Source organism: Mesoplodon densirostris, chromosome 10 (genome assembly GCF_025265405.1).
Source record: "Mesoplodon densirostris isolate mMesDen1 chromosome 10, mMesDen1 primary haplotype, whole genome shotgun sequence".
In the NCBI taxonomy this organism is placed as follows: domain Eukaryota; kingdom Metazoa; phylum Chordata; class Mammalia; order Artiodactyla; family Ziphiidae; genus Mesoplodon; species Mesoplodon densirostris.
Window position 1 is genome coordinate 24,333,266 of NC_082670.1, and position 17,038 is coordinate 24,350,303.

General features: G+C 48.8%; 1 protein-coding gene across 1 annotated transcript in view; it reads right to left on the bottom strand.

Annotated features, from left to right (window-relative positions):
- TNXB (tenascin XB) overlaps window positions 1-17,038 on the bottom strand; it is a 60,314-nt gene that overhangs the window by 13,411 nt on the left and 29,865 nt on the right. The window contains exons 14-22 of the mRNA XM_060109182.1: window positions 9,644-9,943; window positions 8,061-8,348; window positions 7,489-7,782; window positions 6,404-6,727; window positions 5,955-6,278; window positions 5,217-5,564; window positions 3,186-3,482; window positions 1,142-1,474; window positions 403-750 (exon numbers count right to left, since the gene is read on the bottom strand). Of these exons, the coding sequence (XP_059965165.1) occupies window positions 403-750; window positions 1,142-1,474; window positions 3,186-3,482; window positions 5,217-5,564; window positions 5,955-6,278; window positions 6,404-6,727; window positions 7,489-7,782; window positions 8,061-8,348; window positions 9,644-9,943 (2,856 nt within the window). The remainder of the gene's footprint in view (window positions 1-402; window positions 751-1,141; window positions 1,475-3,185; window positions 3,483-5,216; window positions 5,565-5,954; window positions 6,279-6,403; window positions 6,728-7,488; window positions 7,783-8,060; window positions 8,349-9,643; window positions 9,944-17,038) is intronic.

Below are 17,038 nucleotides of genomic sequence, written 5' to 3' on the forward strand. Positions count from 1 at the left end.
GTCATTTTAGAGATGTTGTCTAATTACTTAATCATCTCAGTGTGGTTCGATGTTGGGTTGTTTTTTCTTCCTTTTTTTCGGTTATAACAAAGAATGCTGTGATTTGTGATTAAGATGGAAAGAAAAGAAAACTCTAGTAACGTCACGCTTGGCCTGTGCCTGACACATTTCACCCTTGGAGGGAGCCAGTGACTGATCATCAGAGGAGGCCACGTTACTGTGAACAATGACGCTGTAGGTTGGCAAAGGCCAGGGCACTACACATGGGTCATGGGCCCGGGCCATGGAGGGAGGGCATAAGAGGGGACCAAAGGCTGGTAAAAGAGCAGAACAGTCAACCAGCTCACCCATGAGGAAAAGGTAGCTCTCCCCCGAGACCGCCTGATCCCCGCCCTCACTCACCGGTCACGCCTATGGTAGACACGGGGCCCACACGCCGCCCCCTGTGCAGGCCGTACAGGTGCATCTTGTACTTGCGCCCGGGCTCCAGGCCCCCAGCGGTCACCTCACTCTCCTTACCCCCGACACGCACCACCTGGGGCCCGTCCCTGCCCTTGTACTGGACGGTGAAGGAGTCAAAGTGGCCCTGGGGGACGGTCCAGGAGAGGCTCAGCGAGTCCGGGGAGGATCCTGTCACCGTCAGCTCCCCCAGGAGGGGCTCCTCGGGGGCCTCCGAGGCCTCTGTGCTGGGTTCTGTGGGGCTGGGGGTCTCCTCCATCTTTGTGGGGCTGGGGGTGTCTTCCTCTGCAGCTGAGAAGGAGAGACACAGAGAGGGTGAGGTAGGGTCCCAGGTAGATGTCCTTGGGTCTCCTCCCAAGCCTTGGCCCCAGCTCCGGGCCCTGAAGTCAGTTCAGAGGAGCCCGTCCTTGGGGCTGGGTGGTCCTGCTCAGCTGACATCTCATAAACATGCCTGGAGCCTCCGGGGTCAGCTGTGGGGGACCAGGGCAGCCACCAGCATGGCTCACAGAGGCCCTTCTCTGCCCAGGGGGACACACTGGTCCTCAGGGAGCCTGGAGGAGGCACAAAGGGCACCATGGCTCAGCCTCGAGTAGAGGGGCCTCCTGCACCCCACTCACCCATCACCTGAGAGAGGGTGATCCTCCCACGAGGTCCCACCCTGGGGCTTCCACCATCCACTCACTTGTCACCCCGATGACAGAGACGGGGCCCACGCGCCGGCTGTCACGGAAGCCGTACAGGTTCATCTTGTACTTGTGGTCTGGCTCCAGGCCCGAGATGGTGACCCCGTCCTGGTGCCCCGGCACCCTCACAGCCTTGGGCTGCCCGTCCCCGTTCTTGTACTGGATCAGGAAGTGGTCAAACTGGCCCTTGGGGATGGTCCAGGAGAGGCTCAGGGATTCGGGGGTGGCGTCTGTCACTGCCAGCTCCCCCAGGTGTGGCTTGACGGGAGGCTCGGGGGCTGTGGTGGGCAGGTCTGTTGGGGCTGGGGTCATTTCTTGGTCTTTTTCTGAGGCTGGATCAAGAGACAAAGAGAATGGGTGGACATGCTTTGTGGGTTCCCTCCTAACAGGGGATGGATTTCTCCCAGACACACCAGGGACCCTGCAGCCTGGAAGCCAGTGCTCCAGGATTAAGACATCATTTCCAGGACTTCCCTGGTGGTGCAGTGGTTAAGAATCCGCCTGCCAGTGCAGGGGACACGGGTTTGAGCCCTGGTCCGGGAAGATCCCATATGCCACGGAGCAACTAAGCCCCTGTGCCACAACTACTGAGTCTGTGCTCTACAGACCACGAGCCACAACTACTGAGCCTGCGTGCCACAACTACTGAAGCCTGCGTGCCTAGAGCCCGTGCTCCTCAACAAGAGAAGCCACCGCAATGAGAAGCCCGCACACCACAACAAAGAGTAGCCCCCGCTCGCCGCCACTAGAGAAAGCCTGCGCACAGCAACGAAGACCCAACGCAGCCAAATAAATAAATACATACATTTATTTATTAAAAAAAAAAAGACATCATTTCCCTGGTTTGAATGTTCCGTTTCTAGGGGACAGAGCACACACTTGTGGAGACGTCAAGATGGTGGGGTGGGACCCCCATGAGTTCAACGTGTGCAGCATGGAACCTGTAGGAGCTGCTGAGTAAATCCATTTAGTGGGACAGGACTAATGCTTTGTAATAGCACCACACCTAACCAACACGTCGCACCAGGAGGTACACGTGCTCAGGTTCCTATTTTCCTTTAATACCTCCTCTGGTTTAGAAGGCTTTTCTGAGCATTTGAGAAACTAATTTAGATTTCACAGTTGAGGGCAAAGAGATGAGACCACATGAGATCATCTTTGTAGTTGGGTTGCTTTTGGACCTTGTATTAATTCTCCTGCCATCTTACTGCAGGGATGACCCATCACGCCCGCAGATTTTTTTTGTCTTTTCTGTTCTGCATAGGGTTTTATTCTGCCTTAATAGTTGAATTACAAAATCATCGTGTTTCATAACTCCATTGTGTTTAGGAACCAGGTTTTAAGTATGTAGGGGGTAACAGCTACAAAAGAGCTTAACAAAAGCAACCAACAGCCATGTTAGGGAGTAATCAATGAAGGGAAAATGCCTTGTTAAGTTGCACATATGACTAATATTAACTATTGAAGTCATAGTATCCATGTTAGCAGGATTCCATGTTGATACAGCATACATAGGTATCAGTTTGGGGGCTGGGGAACAAATACAATTGTACCCACTGAAATCAATGATAATTATAAGAATTCACCCCAAGGGTTTTCAAGAACTAACCTTCTTCCTCAGAAGGGGGAGCCTGTAATTACCAAACATTGTGTGTGAGACAAGCCACATTCATGCCCACCCTGCCAGACAGGTGTGGTTATTCCTTCTGTATGGATAAGGAAAGGGAGGCACAGAGAGGTTGAGTGACTCCCTCGAGGTCACACAGCTCTAATGGGCTGAGGCTAGGGCCAGCCCCAGGTCTGCCTGAGTCTGTGCTATTTCTCTGGCACCCTGCCTCTTCAAGGACTCAAAAAGCCCACGTGTAAAGGGTCAGACAGCTAAGGTGACACCGAAGGTTTGGAGTGCAGACAGGCACAGAACCGCTCCCAGAGGCCTGGGAGGCTCAGTCTCAAAAACAGTGGGAGAAAAACACCTGAGTACTGGCAATAAAAGGGAAACTGAGTCCAGCTCAGGGCAGGGCCAGGGTCCTATTGTACACTCACCGGTTAAACCGACAGTGGAGACAGGGCCCACGCGCCGGCCGCTGTGGAAGCCGTACAGGTTCATCTTGTACTTGTGGTCTGGCTCCAGGCCCGAGATGGTGACCCCGTCCTGGTGCCCTGGCACCCTCACCGCCTTGGGCTGCCCGTCTCCGTTCTTGTACTGGATCAGGAAGTGGTCAAACTGGCCCTCGGGGACGTTCCAGAAGAGGTTCAGGGAGTCGGGGGTGGCGTCCGTCACAGTCAGTTCTCCCAGCTGTGGCTTCAAAGGGGGGTTGGCAGGGGGCTCCTCTTTAGGGGCTGGGAAGAGATGCAAACAGAATCGTTCCTGTTGCTGGAAGGAGCTGTTGAGGCCCTGCTCTCCTGGATTCAGGCCAGAAGGTGGGCCAGCTCTGTGGGCCTAACTTAAGATGCATTTCTGCTTATGAGCATCAAAATCTCTTTGTGGCCTCCTTATGGTCCATCAAATGTGCCAGGCAGCTTCTTGCCTCAAGGTCTTTGCACTGACTGTTCCCTCTTCCTGAATGTTCTTTCCCCAGATGTCTGCATGGCTCATGTTCACACTTCCTTTCATTTAAATGTCACCATCCCTTTAGGGTCTTCCCTGACCACCCCATTTAAAATCCCAATTCTCCCAATTTCATCCTATCTTTCTTACTTGGACCTGATTCCAACAACAAATTGCAAAACAACAATTATGACACAATCAGGAAACTGTAGCACTATCTGGATATCTGATTTTTAAAGGTACAATCATTGTATCATGGTTATTTCTAAATAGTCTTTTTGAAAAGAGCAGTACACTTACATATGTAATAATGGGAACTTCCCTGGTGGCGCAGTGGTTAAGAATCCACCTGCCAATGCAGGGGACACGGGTTCGATCCCTGGTCCGGGAAGATCCCATATGCCGCGGAGCAACTAAGCCCCTGTGCCACAACTACTGAGCCCGCGTGCCACAACTACTGAAGCCCACGCGCCTAGAGTCCCTGCTCTGCAACAAGAGAAGCCACTGCAATGAGAAGCCCGTGCAGCACAACGAAGCCCGCTCACTGCAACTAGAGAAAGCCCACGTGCAGCAGCGAAGACCCAACTCAGCCAAAAAAAAAAAAAAAAGTAATGATGAAGTAAAGAGTGTATGGAGTAAGTTTAAAAATATTGCAGCAGTATATCCATACAATGGAATATTATTTGGCTATAAAGGAATGAAGTACTGCTACATGCTACAACATGGATCAACCTCAAAAACGTGCTTGGTAAAAGAAGCCAGACACAAAAGAACACGTATTGTATGATTCTAGTTATATGATGTGTCCAGAAAAGGCAAATCTACAGAGACAAAAAGTAGATTAGTGGGGACCGTAACTGGGCATGGGAATGGGTCTGGACACCAGGTTTCTTCTTGAGGTGATGGAAAAGTTCTAAAATTATTAAGTGATGCTGGTTGTACAACTCTGTAAATACACTAAAATTGGTAAGTTGTATACTTAAAACAGGTGAATTTTATGGTATGTAAATTATACCTCAATAAAGCTGTTAATAAAGAAAACATTCTAGTCGGGGAGGGTGGGAAGTGAGTGGGGTCTGGATGAGCTAGACTGGCCAGGTGTTGATTTTTGGTTGAAGCAGGGTGATTGACACATGGGAGCTCATTACGCTATTCTTTCTCTTTGGGTATATGTTTGAAATTTTATGTAATAAATACTTGTTGAGAATTAGCATTTCATGGCATTTGTCTCAACACCCAAAAAGAGCTCTTTTCAGAGTTCCCAGGCAAAGCAGAGAGCCACAAAGAGGTCAGTGTATGACTGACTTGGAGGCCGCAGTCCCCAATGGCCTCCCTCAAATGGGCAAAGCACTTCCCTGGAACTCGTTCTTCCTGCCCCCAGATCACACCTGTCCTGAGGTGTTAAATGGACAATGGATGGGTTAGAGGTTCAGGAGTTTTAGGGTCCTGGGTCTTCAGTGGAAGACACTCAAGAGGCTCTACTCTCAGACCTTTTCTGAGACCTCATCCAGGGGGCCCTCACTCACCAGTCATGCCTACGGTGGACACGGGGCCCACACGCCGCCCCCCGTGCAGGCCGTACAGGTGCATCTTGTACTTGCGCCCGGGCTCCAGGCCCCCAGCAGTCACCTCACTCTCCTCGCCCCCGACACGCACCACCTGGGGCCCGTCCCTGCCCTTGTACTGGACGGTGAAGGAGTCAAAGTGGCCCTGGGGGATGGTCCAGGAGAGGCTCAGCGAGTCCGGGGAGGATCCTGTCACCGTCAGCTCCCCCAGGAGGGGCTCCTCGGGGGCCTCCGAGGCCTCTGTGTTGGGTTCTGTGGGGCTGGGGGTCTCCTCCATCTCTGTGGGGCTGGGGGTGTCTTCCTCTGCAGCTGAGAAGGAGAGACACAGAGAGGGTGAGGCAGGGTCCTAGGTGATGTCCTCGGGTCTCCTCCCAAGCCTTGGCCCCAGCTCCGGGCCCTGAAGTCAGTTCAGAGAAGCCTGTCCTTGGGGCTGGGTGGTCCTGCTCAGCTGACATCTCATAAACATGCCTGGAGCCTCCGGCGTCAGCTGTGGGGGACCAGGGCAGCCACCAGCATGGCTCACAGAGGCCCTTCTCTGCCCAGGGGGACACACTGGTCCTCAGGGAGCCTGGAGGAGGCACAAAGGGCACCATGGCTCAGCCTCGAGTAGAGGGGCCTCCTGCACCCCACTCACCCATCACCTGAGAGAGGGTGATCCTCCCACGAGGTCCCACCCTGGGGCTTCCACCATCCACTCACTTGTCACCCCGATGACAGAGACGGGGCCCACGCGCCGGCTGTCATGGAAGCCGTACAGGTTCATCTTGTACTTGTGGTCTGGCTCCAGGCCCGAGATGGTGACCCCGTCCTCATACCCCGGCACCCTCACAGCCTTGGGCTGCCCGTCCCCGTTCTTGTACTGGATCAGGAAGTGGTCAAACTGGCCCTCAGGGATGGTCCAGGAGAGGCTCAGGGATTCGGGGGTGGCGTCTGTCACTGCCAGCTCCCCCAGGCGAGGTGTGACGTGAGGCTCAGGGGTGGTAGAGGGAGATTCTGAAGGTTCATTCTCTTCCTCATTTGGGGCTGAACACAGACACGGAGAGAGAAGGACCTGAGAGAGGGGCATGGTGTCCACAGGGACTCTGCCTTCCTCTGGGCCCTCACAGCCACCTGGAAGGAAGCCGAGTGGGCAGGGTTCTTTTGCTCACCTGTCAGGGCCTCGATGTGCGCAGGACCCACACGCTGCCCATTGTGGAGACCGTACAGGCTCACCAGGTATCTGTGGTCAGATTCCAGGCCAGAGAGGGTGATGTCATTCTGGTTGCCCCCTAAATGGACTACTTGGAGTTGCCCATCCTCGTCTGTATACTGGACCTCGAAGGAGTCAAATTCTCCCTCAGTCACGGTCCAGGAGAGATGCAGGGTGTGTGGTGTGCCCTCTTCCACAGTCACCTCCCCCAGACGGGGCTCAGATGCTGGAGGGCTGGTGCCCTCAGTCTCAGCTTCAACTTCTTCCCTGGGAGCTGGTTCAGAGAGACAGGTAGAGATGGGTGACTGGTTTGTCACTGCACCAAGACTCTCCAAGAGGATGGAAGGAGGGGGGGAGGTGAAGACAAGAGGTCAGTAATAAAAAGGACCAACTACTGATACACAGTGATGAATTACAAAAGCATTATGTTAAGTGCAAGAAAAACACAAAAACTGTGTATTGTATGATTCTGTTAAATGAAAAGCTTAAAAAGGAAAAACTATAATGAAAGAAAGCAATTAGTGATTGTCAGAAGCTGGGGGTGGGGAAACTGACTGCAAATGAGCATAGGGAAACTTCTGGAGTCAATGTTTTATAAGTTTGTTGTGGTAATGGTTTCATGGCTTATACATCTGCCCAAACTCATTGAATTATGAGCTTAAAATGGGTGAATTTTTTTTTTTTTTTTTTGCGGTACGCAGGCCTCTCACTGTTGTGGCTTCTCCCGTTGCGGAGCACAGGCTCTGGATGCGCAGGCTCAGCGGCCATGGCTCACAGGCCCAGCCACACCGCGGCATGTGGGATCTTCCCGGACCGGGGCACGAACCCGTGTCCCCAGCATTGGCAGGTGGACTCTCAACCACTACACCACCAGGGAAGCCCAAAATGGGTGAATTTTATTGTATGTAAATTATGCCTCTATGAAGCTGATCCCTTCCCCCAAAAGAAGGAGTGTAGGAAGTTCTGAATTCATGTGGCTCCACCAGACCAGGAGAGCCAGGCGGGCAGGAGGGACAGTGTGTTCCCCCCAGCTGCACTCACCGGTCATGGTGATGGTGGAGATGGGACCCACACGCTTGCCCTCGTATAGCCCGTAGAGCAGCAGCTTGTACCTGCGGGCAGGGTCCAGGCCTGAGACACTGACCTCCCTGAGGCTGCCCTCCACGGGCACCACCTGGGGTTGCCCATCTCTGTCCTTGTACTGGACCACAAAGGAGTCAAACTGGCCCTCAGGGACCGTCCACGAGAGGCCCACGGAGTCTGATGTCACGCTGGTCACCTGCAGCTCCTCCCCCAGACGTGGTTTTGTTCCAGCCTCGTCCACAGCTCTCCGGGCCTCTGAGATGGAAACACAGAGAGGAAATGGTTGCGTTGTTTCTTGAAGGCTGGGTGACGCTGAAGGGAAGGACTGAGAGATCTAAAGACAGGGCTGTGCCGTGGCTGCGTCCTGCAGGGCTGGATCTTTCGGATTGTGCAAGGAGAGGGGGCGCTGGATCCCAGCCAGAACAGCTGGAGCCAAACTACAACCGTGATGGCAGCCACCATAACTGACCACAAGGACCTTCCCTGGGGGGGCCTCCAGATCAGAGATGCCCCCCTGCAGGGGCTGCCCTCACCTGTGGTGCCCTCGGCGGTGAGGGGGCCATGGCGCCTCTTGTCCAGGAGGCCGTAGAGGAGGAATCTGTACTTGCGGCTGGCGTCCAAAGGGCCGATGGTGACTGAGCGTTCGTGGCCCTCTGCAGGCACCACCCGGGGCCCGTCCCTGTCCTTGAACTGGACCACAAAGGAGTCAAAGTGGCCCTCGGGGACTGTCCAGGAGAGGCGCAGTGAGTCTGGGGTGGGGTCTGTCACCCACAGCTCCCCAAGGCGGGGTGGGGTTCCTGGGCTGGTGTCACCTCGAGCAACTGACAGAGAGGAAAGGTTCTTGTGTTTATTTTTTTTTTCCAAAACGACTCCTTGACCACCTCCCACTGGAGAATGGAAAAACCCAGAGCTGCCCAAATGATCAGTGCTTCCCCCAAATATTTCCATCACCCTCCCATGCCTGCCAGCATCCCCAACTGGCCATGCCTCTGTCCACTTATCCAGCGCAGGGAGGGGTCTTCTGTCCTGAGACATCTCTGGGAGAAGAGATTCCCTAGCTACCTATTTATCTTATTTCTCTTGCTGTCCAGGCTCTAACCACCTAGTAGAGACTATCTCCTTAGCAGGGTGCAGCTTATCACAGACTCGGTCTGCTTATGTTCTTTGACCAAGGAACCCACTCTTTGTGATCTGGCTGGTCCCTGGGGAAATCCAAGGGTCCTGGGGATGTCAGAGGGGGCACAGGATCCCTGATGGGGGCAGACAGCTGGTGGGGAGGTTGGATATTATAATGGAGGTGACCCTCATAGGACCCAGTGGAGGAGTGGGGGCTGCCTATGTGTGAGGGGGGTATGGGGAGAAGAAGCGGGGCTCAGACGGGAGAAGGATCTGGTATCTGCCCAAGAAGCCATCCCGAGGCCTGAGAAGGAGCTGACCTTCTGCCTTCTTGGACAGCAAGGATGCTGACGGCATTGTTATTGTGAGAGTTTTCTGGCAACAGGGAGCCCCCAGGGGCAGGGGAGCGTCTGGGCCAAAACCCAGAAAAGGGGCACAGCTGGGCTGGGCCTGACTGGATCTGACTGGGCAGCCAGTCTTGGGCTCCTCTGGTCCCCAGTTTCTGAAGCTTTAGGAAGAGGGCAGAGGAGGAAAGGGGTCCCTCTGGGGAGGCAGATATGGGCCCCAGTGTGTCTGGGCCAGTAGGTGGGAAACTGTGTGAGAGTCAGAGGGAAGACTCCTCAGGAGGTGATGGCTACACAGGGCTGAGGACTCACAGGCCAAGGGAGGTGGAACAGATCCTGGCTCCCTCCCCCGTATCTAGCCCTGCTGTTTCTCCTGTTCCACCTTCCAGGAAGGGGTCTGAAGGAGGCTCCCCCATTCAACAGAAGTAGGAATTATGAGAAGAGGGGAAAAGTCAGCAGAGGAAACTGATCCAGGAACTGGCCCCATTTTCCTGGTTCTCATCTGCCTGGGATCGGGGCAGGCAGTGTGGCTTTTCAAATAAAACAGAAGAGGTGGGTGAAGCGGAGACCTGGCGGAAGGGCGAGGTGATAGGGCAGCGCGAGGAAGGGCAGCAGGGCGGGGGCCTCAGGCTCAGCTTCGTGGGGGTCCTTCTCACCTGTCTTTGCCTCCACAGAGACTGGGCTGTGGCGTTTCCTGTCCTGGATCCCAAAGAGCAGGAACTTGTATTTCCTATTGGGCTCCAGGCCGGGGATGGTGACCTCACGCTGGTCTGCAGCCACAGGCACCGCCTGGGGCTGCCTGTCCCTGTCCTTGTATTGGACGACGAAGGAGTCGAATTCACCCTCGGGGACTGTCCAGGAGAGGCCCACGGAGTCCGGGGTCACGTCCGTCACTGTCAGCTCCCCCAGACGTGGCTCAAGGGGGGGCTCTGTGCCTGGGGCTGGAGAGAGGGGAGCTAGGATCCAGGAGGACAAACAACATGGCTGAGACCTCTGGCGGGAGAAATCCCCCCTCACAGGGCTCCTGGGCTCCGAGGGCCTTAGAGAGCTTTGAACTGAGATGGGAAACAGTTACATCTCTTTTGCACTGATCTCTAAGTGAAATGTAGCATTTCTTTCAATGATGAATATAGGAAACCAACCACGGTGGTACTAGCAGTGCTTGTAACCCTGTCACCAATAGGAATCACAGAGATTGTCACATCACCTTAGAATTACTGCAGAAACTTCACAATACTCTTTACAGAGATTGGTTCAAGATGGCGGAGCAGAAGGATGTGCGCTCACTCCCTCGTGCAAGAGCACCGGAATCACAACTAACTGCTGAACAATCATCGATAGGAAGACACTGGAACTCACCAAAAAAGATACCCCACATCCAAAGACAAAGAAGAAGCCACATTGAGATGGTAGGAGGGGCGCAATTACAATAAAATCAAATCCCATAACTGCTGGGTGGGTGACTCACAAACTGGAGAACACTTATACCACAGAAGTCCACCCACTGGAGTGAAGGTTCTGAGCCCAACGTCAGGCATCCCAAAATGGGGGTCGGGCAATGGGAGAAGGAATTCCCAGAGAATCAGACTTTGAAGGCTAGTGGGATTTGATTGCAGGACTGGGGGAAATAGAGACCCCACTCTTGGAGGGCACGCACAAAGTAGTGTGCGCATTGGGACCCAGGGGAAGGAGCAGTGACCCCCTAGGAGACTGAAGCAGAGCTACCTGCTAGTGTTGGAGGGTCTCCTGCAGAGGCGGGGGGTGGCTGTGGCTCACCATGAGGACGAGAACACTGGCAGCAGAAGTTCTGGGAAGGACTCCTTGGCATGAGCCCTCCCAGAGTTCTCCATTAGACCCACCAAAGAGCCAGGTAGGCTCCAGTGCTGGGCTGCCTCAGGCCAAACAACCAACAGGGAAGGAACCCAGCCCCACCCATCAGCAGACAAGTGGATTAAAGTTTTACTGAGCTCTGCCCACCAGAGCAACACCCAGCTCTACCCACCACCACTCCCTCCCATCAGGAAACTTGCACAAGCCTCTTAGCCTCGTCTGCCAGAGGGCAGACAGCAGAAGCAAGAAGAACTACAATCCTGCAGCCTGTGGAACAAAAACCACATTCACAGAAAGATAGACGAGATGAAAAGGCAGAGGGCTATGTACCAGATGAAGGGACAAGATAAAACCCCAGAAAAACAACTAAATGAAGAGGAGATAGGCAACCTTCCAGAAAAAGAATTCAGAATAATGATAGTGAAGATGATCCAGGACCTCAGGAAAAGAATGGAGGCAAAAATCAAGAAGATGCAAGAAATGTTTAGAAAAGACCTAGAAGAATTAAAGAACAAACAGAGATGAACAATACAATAACTGAAATGAAAGGTATGCTAGAAGGAATCAATAGCAGAATAACTGAGGCAGAAGAACGGATAAGTGACCTGGAAGACAAAATGGTGGAATTTACTGCTGCAGAACAGAATAAAGAAAAAAGAATGAAAAGAAATGAAGACAGCTTAAGGGACCTCTGGGACAACATTAAACTCAACAACATTTGCATCATAGGAGTCCCAGAAGGAGAAGAAAGAAAGAACCTGAGAAAATATTTGAAGAGATTATAGTTGAAAACTTCCCTAACATGGGAAAGGAAAGAGCCACCCAAGTCCAAGAAGTGCAGAGAGTCCCATACAGGATAAACCCAAGGAGAAACATTCCAAGACACATAGTAATCAAATTGGCAAAAATTAAAGACAAAGAAAGGGCTTCCCTGGTGGCACAGTGGTTGAGAATCTGCCTGCTAATGCAGGGGACATGGGTTCGAGCCCTGGTCTGGGAGGATCCCATATGCTGTGGAGCAACTAGGCCCGTGAGCCACAACTACTGAGCCTGTGCATCTGGAGCCTGTGCTCCGCAACAAGAGAGGCCGCGATAGTGAGAGGCCCGCGCACTGCAATGAAGAGCGGCCCCCGCTTGCCACAACTAGAGAAAGCCCTCGCACAGAAATGAAGACCCAACACAGCAAAAATAAATTAATTAATTAATAAAAAAAAGAACACCAAAGAAGTTTAAACATAAATGCTCTTACATATTAAAAAAAAAGACAAAGAAAAATTATTGAAAGCAGAAAGGGAAAAATGACAAATAACATACAAGGGAACTCCCATAAGGCTAACAGCTATTTCTCAGCAGAAACTCTACAAGCCAGAAGGGGATGGTATGACATATTTAAAGTGATGAAATGGAAGAACCTACAACAAAGATTACTCTACCTGGCAAGGATCTCATTCAGATTCGATGGAGAAATCAAAAGCTTTACAGACACACAAAAGCTAAGAGAATTCAGCACCACCAAACCAGCTCTACAACAAATGCTAAAGGAACTTCTCTAATGGGAAACACAAGAGACGAAAAGGACCTACAAAAACAAACCCAAAACAATTAAGAAAATGGTCATAGGAACATACATATCGATAATTACCTTACATGTGAATGGATTAAATGCTCCAACCAAAAGACACAGGCTTGCTGAATGGATACAAAAACAAGACCCATATATATGCTGTCTACAAGAGACCCACTTCAGACCTAGGGACACATTCAGACTGAAAGTGAGGGGATGGAAAAAGATATTCCATGCAAATGGAAATCAAAAGAAAGCTGGAGTAGCAATACTCATATCAGATAAAATAGACTTTAAAATAAAGAATGTTACATGAGACAAGGAAGGACACTACATAATGATCAAGGGATCAATCCAAGAAGAAGATATAACAATTATAAATATATATGCACCCAACATAGGAGCACCTCAATACATAAGGCAACTGCTAACAGCTCTAAAAGAGGAAATCGACAGTAACACAATAATAGTGGGGGACTTTAACACCTCACGTACACCAATGGACAGATCATCCAAACAGAAAATTAATAAGGAAACACAAGCTTTAAATGGCACAATAGACCAGATAGATTTAATTGATATTTATAGGACATTCCATCCAAAAACAGCAGATTACACTTCCTTCTCAAGTGCACACGGAAACTTCTCCAGGATAGATCACATCTTGGGTCACAAATCAAGCCTCAGTAAATTTAAGAAAATTGAAATCATATCAAGCATTTTTTCTGACCACAACACTATGAGATTAGAAATCAATTACAGGGAAAAAAAATGTAAAAAACACAAACACATGGAGGCTAAACAATATGTTACTAAATAACCAAGAGACCACTGAAGAAATCAAAGAAGAAATCAAAAAATACCTAGAGACAAATTACAACGAAAACATGACTATCCAAAACGCATGGGATGCAGCAAAAGCAGTTCCAAGAGGGAAGTTTATATCAATAAAAGCCTACCTCAAGAAACAAGAAAAATCTCAAATAAAAAATCTAACCTTACACCTGAAGGAACTAGAGAAAGAACAAACAAAACCCAAAGTTAGTAGAAGGAAAGAAATCATAAAGATCAGAGCAGAAATAAATGAAATAGAAACAAAGAAAACAATAGCAAAGATCAATAAAACTAAAAGCTGGTTCTTTGAGAAGATAAACAAAATTGATAAACCATTAGCCAGACTCATCAAGAAAAAGAGGGAACCTACTAGAGAATGGACTTGAGGATATGGGGAGGGGGAAGGGTAAGCTGTGACAAAGTGAGAGAGTGGCATGGACATATATACACTACCAAACGTAAAATAGATAGCTAGTGGGAAGCAGCCGCATAGCACAGGGAGATCAGCTCGGTGGTTTGTGACCACCTAGAGGGGTGGGATAGGGAGGGCTTGGTGCGGGGAGATGCAGGAGGAAAGAGATATGGGAACATATGTATATGTATAACTGATTCAGTTTGTTATAAAGCAGAAACTAACATACCATTGTAAAGCAATTATACTCCAATAAAGATGTTAAAAAAATAAAATATGACACAAATGAACTTATCTATGAAACAGAAACAGAATCAGGGACATACAGAATAGACTGGTGGGACTTCCCTGGTGGCACAGTGGTTGAGAATCTGCCTGCCAATGCAGGGGACACGGGTTTGATCCCTGGTCCAGGAAGATCCCACATGCCATGGAGCAACTAAGCCCATGCACCACAACTACTGAGCCTGCACTCTAGAGCCCGCGTGCCACAACTACTGAAGCCCGCATGCCTAGAGCCCATGCTCCTCAACAAGAGAATCCACCACAGTGAGAAGCCCACGCACTGCAACAAGAGTAGCCCCCGCTTGTGGCAACTGCAGAAAGCCCGCGCGCAGCAACAAAAACCCAACTCAGCCAAAAATAAATAAAATTAAATATTAAAAAGAAAAAGGGGCTTCCCTGGTGGCGCAGTGGTTGAGAGTCCGCCTGCCGATGCAGGGGACACGGGTTCATGCCCCGGTCTGGGAGAATCCCACATGCCGCGGAGCGGCTGGGCCCGTGAGCCATGGCCATTGAGCCTGCGCGTCCGGAGCCTGTGCTCCGCAACGGGGAGAGGCCACAACAGTGAGAGGCCCGCGTACCGCAAAAAAAAAAAAAAAAAAAAAAAAAGAAAAAGAAAAAGAGGGAGAGGACTCAAATAAATAAAATTAGAAATGAAAAAGGAGAAGTTACAATAGACACCACAGAAATACAAAGCATCCTAAGAGACTACGACAAGCAACTCTATGCCAATAAAATGGACAACCTGGAAGAAATGGACAAATTCTTAGAAAGGTATAACCTTCCAAGACTGAACCAGGAAGAAACAGAAAATATGAACTGACCAATCATAAGTAATGAAACTGAAACTGTGAATAAAAATCTTCCAACAAACAAAAGTCCAGGACCAGATGGCTTCACATGTGAATTCCATCAAACATTTAGAGAAGAGCTAACACCCATCCTTCTCAAACTCTTCCAAAAAATTGCAGAGGAAGGAACACTCCCAAACTCATTTTATGAGGCCACCATCACCCTGATACCAAAACCAGACAAAGATGCTACAAAAAGAAAATTACAGACCAATATCACTGATGAATATAGATGCAAAAAATCCTCAACAAAATACTAGCAAACAGAATCCAACAACACATTAAAAGGATCATATACCATGATCAAGTGGGATTTATCCCAGGACTGCAAGGATTCTTCAATATACACAAATCAATCAATGTGACACACCGTATTAACAAACTGAAGAATAAAAACCATATGGTTATCTCAATAGATGAAGAAAAAGCTTTTGACAAAATTCAACACCCATTTATGATAAAAACTCTCCAGAAAGTGGGCATAGAGGGAACCTACCTCAACATAATAAAAGCCATATATGACAAACCCACAGCAAACATCATTCTCAATGGTGAAAAACTGAAAGCATTTCCTCTAAGATCAGGAACAAGACAAGGATGTCCACTATCACCACTATTATTCAACATAGTTTTCCAAGTCCTAGCCATGGCAATCAGAGAAGAAAAAGAAATAAAAGGAATACACATTGGAAAAGAAGAAGTAAAACTGTCACTGTTTGCAGATGACATGATACTATACATAGAGAATCCTAAAGATGCCACCAGAAAACTACTAGAGCTAATCAATGAATTTGGTAAAGATGCAGGATACAAAATTAATGCACAGAAATCTCTTGCATTCCTACGCACTAATGATGAAAAATCTGAAAGAGAAATTAAGGAAACACTCCCATTTACCACTGCAACAAAAAGAATAAAACACCTAGGAATAAACCTACCTAGGGAGACAAAAGAACTGTATGCAGAAAACTATAAGAAACTGATGAAAGAAATTAAAGATGATACAAACAGATGGAGAGATATACCATGTTATTGGACTGGAAGAATAAATATTGTGAAAATGACTATACTACCAAAGCAATCTACAGATTCAGTGCAATCCCTATCAAATTACCAATGGCATTTTTTACAGAACTAGAACAAAAAATCTTAAAATTTGTATGGAGACACAAAAGACCCCGAATAGCCAAAGCAGTCTTGAGGGAAAAAAACATAACTGGAGGAATCAGACTCCCTGACTTCAGACTATACTACAAAGCTACAGTAATCAACACAGTATGGTACTGGCACAAAAACAGAAACATAGATCAATGGAACAGGATAGAAAGCCCAGAGGTAAACTCACACACGTATGGTCAACTAATCTATGACAAAGGAGGCAAGGATATAAAATGGAGAAAAGACAGTCTCTTCAATAAGTGGTGCTGGGAAAACTGGACAGCTACATGTAAAAGAATGAAACTAGAACACTTCCTAACACCATACACAAAAATAAACTCAAAATGGATTAGAGACCTAAATGTAAGACTGGACACTATCAAACTCTTAGAGGAAAACACTCTTTGACATAAATCACAGCAAGATCTTTTTTGATCCACCTCCTAGAGTAATGGAAATAAAAACAAAAATAAACAAATGGGACCTAATGAAACTTCAAAGCTTTTGAAAAGAAAAGAAAACTACAAACAAGATGAAAAGACAACCCTCAGAATGGGAGAAAATATTTGCAAATGAATTAATGGACAAAGGATTAATCTCCAAAATATATAAACAGCTCATGCAGCTCAATATTAAAAAAACAAACAACCCAGTCCAAAAATGGGCAGAAGACCTAAATAGACATTTCTCCAAAGAAGACATACAGATAGCCAAGAAGCACATGAAAGGCTGCTCAACATCACTAATTATTAGAGAAATGCCAATCAAAACCACAATGAGGTATCACCTCACACCAGTTAGAATGGGCATCATCAGAAAATCTATAAACAACAAATGCTGGAAAGGGTGTGGAGAAAAGGGAACCCTCTTGCACTGTTGGTGGGAATGTAAATTGATACAGCCACTATGGAGAACAGTATGGAGGTTCCTTAAAAAACTAAAAATAGAATTACCATATGACCCAGAAATCCCACTACTGGTCATATACCCAGAGAAAACCATAATTCAGAAAGACACATGCACCCCAATATTCATTGCAGCACTATTTACAATAACCAGGTCATGGAAGCAACCTAAAGGCCCATCAACAGACGAATGGATAAAGAAGATGTGGTACATG